General features: G+C 37.2%; 1 protein-coding gene across 5 annotated transcripts; it reads left to right on the top strand.

The window, feature by feature from the left end:
- Positions 1-4,048: 4,048 nt before the first annotated feature.
- Positions 4,049-7,373, top strand: LOC121972483 (probable polyamine transporter At1g31830). Of its 5 annotated transcripts, none has more exons than XM_042524155.1 (3): positions 4,049-4,568; positions 4,653-4,728; positions 5,389-7,373. In XM_042524155.1, exons 2-3 carry the CDS (start codon positions 4,657-4,659, stop codon positions 6,850-6,852), a joined length of 1,536 nt encoding a protein of 511 aa, XP_042380089.1. In that variant the 5' UTR covers positions 4,049-4,568; positions 4,653-4,656; the 3' UTR covers positions 6,853-7,373. The 5 variants fall into 5 exon arrangements, with proteins under 5 accessions (XP_042380089.1, XP_042380098.1, XP_042380094.1 ...); XM_042524164.1 differs by having other exon boundaries at positions 4,049-4,551; XM_042524160.1 differs by having other exon boundaries at positions 4,049-4,274; positions 4,363-4,728.
- Positions 7,374-7,593: the final 220 nt, after the last annotated feature.

The following is a 7,593-nucleotide window of genomic DNA, read 5'->3' on the forward strand; positions in this document are numbered from 1 at the left end:
AAATTAAAATAATGCATGATGAGTTATGACATACATCAAAAAGAAAATATACTATTGTTACATGATGTACGTATGACACGACATAGTATTTTTTTTTTGTTTTTCATAATAAGCATGAATGTAAAATACGATGTCATGACATATGATGGGAAAACAATCATGACAATTAGCATAAATAAAATATACCTAGGAATTCTATCTAAGTATCCTAAATCCTTAGTTAAACCTAAAATTGATCCTATATTTGCCCTCACTTCCTCAAGAAAATGCCAAAATCCAACTTGACATTTCTTTTACTCTTGATTTGTTGTGCCAATTAAAATTAAGTCCAATTCCTCAAATTTTGGCACGTTTTACTCTTCTAAAGAGTAATCAATTAATCCATTTCATTTTCAAAGGTTACCAAAAACCTTGAAAATGCCTCCAAGTGCCAACTTTATCAAGGTTGGATTAGCCACCCTACCCATTTTAGAGTTGATACTCTCTAAATCCATCTAGGGTGTAGAGAATATGCTCCTCGAAACTCAAAACCTATTGGTGCTCCTTGGATACTCTAGGTACTCACTAGGGATGACTTCCCTAGATACCTTCCTAATAACCTTATTAGGCTTCTTAGAAGCTTTGGTCACTTCTTCTAGGTCAACTCTAGGGATATCTTCCCTTGTGACCTTCTTGGTGTCTTTCTTTAACTTCTTAAAAGTCTTAGTCACGTTGGTCTTAGCAAAAATACTCCTAGGGATAACTTCCCTTGTATTTTTGACTTGACCACTGGATCTAGGGTTGGTTCCATAATTATATGGAATCCTATGGTATGAAGCCACATCCTTCTTAGCCTTAAGTTTGTATCCCAAACCTCTATGACCATAGGATGACTTTTGTGTTCCTAAACCTAGGTTACACTCATTTTGACGTTCAAAAATAATTTCCATTTTCTTTAGGGTCTTTTCTAATTTATCAAACTTTGATCTCAAGACTTGGTTTTCCAACCTTAAATCTTTAGATTTTGATTTTTCTTGATTCCTATGAGCATCAAAAGCTCTTATTGCATCCTATTTACTCTTGAAGAACTGGTGTATAGTGCCTTTAAAATGATTAACTTATGTAGATGCTTCTATCCATATGTCATAAACACCTGGCTGACGTCCAATAAAGATAACATACGTTTTCTCCTATATTAATTAAATAAATCATTTAGAATCACATCTAAACAATATTATTATGATTAGAGGGAATTATAACTTAAAATTAAACAACTTACCAAGTAGCTACTACACGTTGTAGCAGCTAACTGTTTGAGTAGTTAGTACAATGTGTAGCAGGTAACTCTCTAACTAGCTGTTACTTGTTGTAGTAGACGACTTACCAAGTAGTTGTTACATGTTGTAGCAACTAATTGTCTAATTGGTTGCTACAACGACAATTATTCACATTGAAAGAAAAGATTGTTTGTCTAATATTTTTTATTAGGATTTATGCTACGATACAATGTGCAATCCCTAGATACTACAACATGTAGCAGATACTTGGACAGTTAGCTATTATACGTTGAAAACTAACATTTTAATGTATCATCAAGATTATCACAAGATCTAATATATTTGTTTGACATAATCAAATGGAGAGCCGAGGTACTTCTTGTCTTATTATATTGCAGGTGTGGATGTGTGAATATTAGCATCTAATTGAGCCTTACAGACGCCACCATGATATTCCAAGAATATGCTAGTCAAGTAGCTAGTTGCCCTTCTTATCTTTTCCATTTCCCTCGCGTAGTGGTGGGAGAAGTTTGGGCGATAAGATCATCAGAAGAGCCATCTTGAAATTCATAGAGGCACACTGTCTAGAAGATGAAACAATAACACATGAAATTATGTTCGCAGTAAAGATATTCCTTTCTGAACCCTAAACTGCCTGCGTACAACAATATGAAAGCTTACAATACACACCGGAAGACAACATGACCACTTTGTCATTTCCGTTTTGGAAGGAAGACACACTACCATACTTCAGACATAGACAGTGGATGCTATGAAAGGAATGTCAAAAGTGGTAACGGGAAGATGACGTCAATCCATAGTTATGCTACTAAAAAAAGTGTCATGAAAGGAATGACGAAGAAAATGAGGAGACTCATAAAAGAGTAATGAAACTGAAGCAAGAATGAGAAGCCTCCCTCTACCATCAATTTATAGGCAAATAAAGCCGCTATAAAATTTGGGAATAGGAGTATCCTGCGCCCACAGTTGCCCTTCTGACGAAGTCAGATTTTGCTTGTGTTCATGGGCCATGATTTATAACAGGTATCAATGGTCATTCTATGGAAGTGACGGATCAATGAACTGGAGTAGGTAGGTCATCATTAATTAATTGATGAGTCATCATAAAATAATTGGTCTTGGATAACTACTACAACTTGTAGCAGTTAATGTTGGGTAGCTGCTATAATGTGTAGCAGCTACAGTTGGGTAGCTGCTACAAGTTGTAGCAGCTAACCGAATGGGTAGCTGCTACATGTTGTACCAGTTACAACTTGAATCATAATATATTAAAATGTATTAAATATGTGAACAATAATACTATATATAAAAAATGATAAAAGACAAATATAAATATCTATTAACTAATTTATAAGAACTAAGTAGCTAACTGTCTAAGTAGCTATTACACGTTGTGGCAGTTAGGATTTACATGTTATAGCATAAATCCTAGTTATATATATTAGGATTAGAAAGAATTACAACTTAAATTGAAAAGACTTACCATTGAATGATTTGTGAGAAATAATGTTTGACAAGTTTCCTGTAAATTATATAACTGAAAAATGATAAGAAAAGGTTGTTTGGAGTATCCAACTACTTGCTATAATGTTGTACAGTTAGCTGCTACAAGTTGTAGTAGCTAACAGCCCAAGTAGCTGTTACAACATTGTAACAAATAGCAGTCCAAGTAACTGCTACAACGTGTAGTAGCTAGTACAGGGATTTTATGTTGTAGCATAAATCTTAATAATATATTAGGATTAGAGGGAATTACAACTTAAATTAAAATGACTTATCATCGAGTAAAATGTGGAAAATTAAAACCACTTAAATTGGCAAGTATGCTGCAAATTATATAACAAAAAAAAATTAAATTTTATCCAAAAAAATTATTAACATTGTAAGATAGTACATTGTAGGCTTCAACAACTCTTATTGCATCATGTTTACTCTCGAAGAACTGGTGTATATACACTCTTAAAACGATTAACTTTTGTAGATGTTTCTATCCAGGTGCCATAAACACTCGACTGACATCCAATAACGATAACATATGTTTTCTCCTATATTAATTAAATAGATCATTTAGAATCACGTATAAATTATATATTAAGATTAGAGAGAATTGTACCTTAAAATGAAATAACTTATCAAAAAATTATACATGTTGTAATAGTTAATTGGATAATTAGATTTAGAAAAAAAAATCAAGCTACCGTTTTGAATAGAAGATAGAAGAGGAGAGAGAATAAAAAGATTTTTTTTTTTTTTCAAAGAAATTGAACTAACATTATTATTTCATAATGTCAAGCTACCAGATATGTGCATCGCTCATGATGAGTAGGGACCAGTAAGAGATTAAAATGATAGAGTCAAATTTTAAAATTCATATTATTTCATAAATTAATTTATTTTTTTGAAAAATCAATTATTTCATATAATTAGGTTTGACTTTTGCTTTAAAACTTTTAATTCAATTAAATTGAATAAACTAATATTATCAAAATCTGGATTTAAAAAAATCCAACACCACATTGTCATAATAGAAAAATAACCTAATTAAAAACAACATATCATTATATAAGATAATTTATTTAACATGTATTTGATTTTTTTAATTGACTTTTTTCACTTGATTAGGGATAATTGCTAATTTAATATAAATTTGAAACCTTAAAGATTATCCATGATAGATTTTAAATTTCACAATAAATCTAACACATTATAATTCTAATATATTGCATATATATATATGCTGTTAGTTTTATATGCCATCAAATTATTAAATTCTTGTGACCCCTCGAATTTTGGACAAATTTGATAATTTCCCTTTGGCTACGCCCCAATCTCAGGGAGTCGCACCCATCCTCCCGCTGCTCTACTAATCCTTCTCCTCCGCCGCCGCCGCCGCCGCCGGCTGCTCGCTCCACGGTGAGCTCATTGGCGTCAGACTCCTTGTTTCAACGCCCGCCAACATCCGCCTCTGTTGTGCCCTAAACCGGTCGCTGCTCCCAAGTCAACTCCGTCCTCTCCCAGCAATCCCTCTTTTGTGATTGGAACATTGATTCGTAATCGAGTTTTTTTTCCTTTTTAAATCTAAAAGCTCCTTTTCCATTACGGAAAGTTTCTCTGCCTCTGCATCCGTTCCAGCCACGTGCCTCCTTCCTCGTGTCTCTGCTTGCGGTGCATCCAACATTGGACAGCATTGTTCGAGCGAGGTTTGCTTCATCCCTTCGATCGTGATCCGTCGAGGATGCTGCAGACAACTGGATTCGGCGCCCACTTGGTCTCCGTGTGTTGCTAAGAGGGGTCACTTGGCATTACGCCGATCTTTTTCTTAGCTTAGGACTTTTAGGTTCTTTATCTTTACCCCCCTCTCTTCTCTTCATGCAGCTCGATGCGATGGGGGAGTAAGAGATCGAGCAATTGGAGATCTGATCCAGTCAATTGGAGGTCTTCTCTTGGCGTTGTAAGTCGAGGTTCCACACAATTTCCCCCAAATATTCACTTTTATTGTTCGTTTCTTCTCTTTCGTTAACCCGCATGTGATTGATCTCCGAACTTCTCCTAATTACTTGAGCCTACAAGGTCCAAGGAAATCGATGCATTGTTTCTGTTCTCAGTTGAATTTTCTTTTCATTTTGTTCTCCCTTTTTTTCTGTTAGGTTAACTTGCTGACAAAAAATTGAGATTTTTTTGTTATTTTTATCAAACGATCATCTTCTGGCTTCTCTGAACTGTGTTAGCTCGCTCTGGAAGTTCATTCTTCATTCAATATGCTTTTGGTTGTTTGTTTTCCAAGATTACCAGTATGATCGATGCAGCTAATGATCTAGAAGGGAACATGTCTTCTCCCTGTTTGAGATTTGATCCACTCTTTTTCAACTTGAGACATATGAACTTGAGCATATATTCTGCTCCAAAATATTTAAATTGTCCCTTCGTTTTAAACCTTGATACCAGGGAGAAAGAACTAACCAATATAATGTGTCTTTTTTGAGGGAATTTCTAGAAAAATTATTCTTAAGAGTGAATTCCATGTCTCATTACTTACCTTGAACTATGAATAGCTAAATGAATAGTTGGTAAAGTTCTCATCTTTGTTGCATTTCATCTACGTGACCCTCAGAAACCAAGGAATTCCCGACGCGCAACAGATATTTCCCTTCAGATGGGGGAACATCGCCTTGCCGAAGATAGTTCCATCAATGGTGGAGCTCCGAAACTGGAAAACATTCACAAAGTTTCACTCATACCTCTTGTCTTTCTCATATTCTATGAGGTCTCTGGTGGCCCCTTTGGGATAGAAGATAGTGTTCAAGCTGCTGGTCCACTTCTGGCTATACTCGGTTTTCTTGTGTTTCCCTTCGTATGGAGCATTCCTGAAGCGTTGATCACTGCCGAGATGGGTACCATGTTTCCAGAAAACGGAGGTTATGTAGTGTGGGTCTCCTCAGCTTTGGGCCCTTTTTGGGGTTTTCAGCAAGGTTGGATGAAATGGCTTAGCGGTGTCATAGACAATGCTCTGTATCCAGTCCTCTTCTTGGACTACTTGAAGTCTGGTGTTCCGGCTTTAGGAGGTGGACTTCCAAGAGTATTCGCTGTGTTAATTCTAACAATTGCACTGACGTATCTGAACTATAGAGGGTTGGCCATTGTTGGATGGATGGCTGTGTTTCTTGGGCTCTTTTCGATTGCTCCTTTCGTTTTAATGGGGTTAGTGGCAATTCCAAAACTCAGGCCTGCAAGATGGTTAGTTGTTAATTGGCGCAGTGTTGACTGGAATTTGTACTTGAACACACTTTTCTGGAACCTTAACTATTGGGATTCGATCAGTACTTTGGCGGGAGAGGTGGATAATCCAAAGAAAACTCTGCCGAAGGCCCTCTTTTATGCACTGATTCTAGTGGTTGTTGGCTACTTATATCCCCTCCTTGCAGGTACCGGAGCCATCCCCCTCGATAGGGAGTCATGGACAGATGGTTATTTCTCCGATGTCGCCAAAATCCTCGCTGGGGTCTGGTTAAGATGGTGGGTGCAAGGGGCTTCAGCTCTGTCCAACATGGGCATGTTCATCACCGAAATGAGCAGTGATTCTTATCAACTCCTTGGAATGGCGGAGAGGGGCATGCTCCCGGAGTTCTTTGGTAAGCGATCCCGCTATGGAACACCTCTCGTGGGGATACTGTTTTCTGCTTCGGGTGTGCTCTTGTTGTCATGGATGACTTTTCAAGAGATAGTAGCGGCCGAGAACTTCCTCTACTGTTTCGGAATGATTTTGGAGTTTGTGGCCTTCATAAAACTACGACTGAGCTACCCGAATGCTCCTCGCCCATATAAAATTCCTCTAGGGACAGTTGGTTGCATTTTGATGATCATCCCCCCTACGGTGTTGATATGTGTAGTTCTGGCTTTTGCCACCTTCAAAGTTATGACTGTGAGCATTTTTGCGATGCTAGTCGGGTTCATTCTTCAGCCTTGTCTGAAACAAGCAGAAAAGAGGAGACTCTGGAAATTCCATACAAACTCAAACCTTCCTGAATTTAGGGAAGCTGAGCATGACATTAGTACTATCGAATCGTTGATAGGTTAGGTTAGCCGGCGATGCTTTGTTTATGATGGAATTTCCCTGGATTCGCTGAACTCATTGTTGATTGAAGCTCATTTCCTTCTATTTTCTGGCTTGGTTGCTAATAAAGTTTGATCTCTTCTCAAACTTCTGCAATGATTTGTTGTATCATCAGAGGATTTGCTCGGCGCCCTGTGCTTGTGAAGGCGAGAAGCCTTTCACTTGGATGGTTTCATAGCCGCCTTCATCGGAACTCTTGGGACTTATCTACGAGGGTACCTTCATTTTTGAACGAGGTGAATGTGTTTTTTCATCTGTATTGACACTCGCTTAGCTATAGCAGCCGCATTGTTGTGCAACACCCAATCATTGCCTCGGCGAGGCGACGTAGTGTGGAGCGGTTAGCCATTGAGGCTGCGGAGATGCAATGTGATTATTTAAACTGCTCTCCAAGCTGATCGACTTTCCAGTGTAGAAGCAGCATTTTAGACCTAGAAGAGATCCACGAACCCTTGTTTTAATTTCTAAATACCCAGAATTCTTTATATTCATGCATATAAAAGATATAATACGCATGCATATTTTGAAAATGAGGAAATAAAATAACAAACTTGAACATGCCAAACCTCCTAATTCATAATGAGAGACATAAATTATATGCATGAGATATTATTATATGCCAAGATTTGACAACCTTTTTCGAGAGAAGCAAAAAAGAAAAGAAGAAAAATGAAACACTAGTTGTATAGACAAGGAAGAGTGGTA

Source organism: Zingiber officinale, chromosome 1B, assembly GCF_018446385.1.
Source record: "Zingiber officinale cultivar Zhangliang chromosome 1B, Zo_v1.1, whole genome shotgun sequence".
Classification (NCBI taxonomy): Eukaryota; Viridiplantae; Streptophyta; class Magnoliopsida; order Zingiberales; family Zingiberaceae; genus Zingiber; species Zingiber officinale.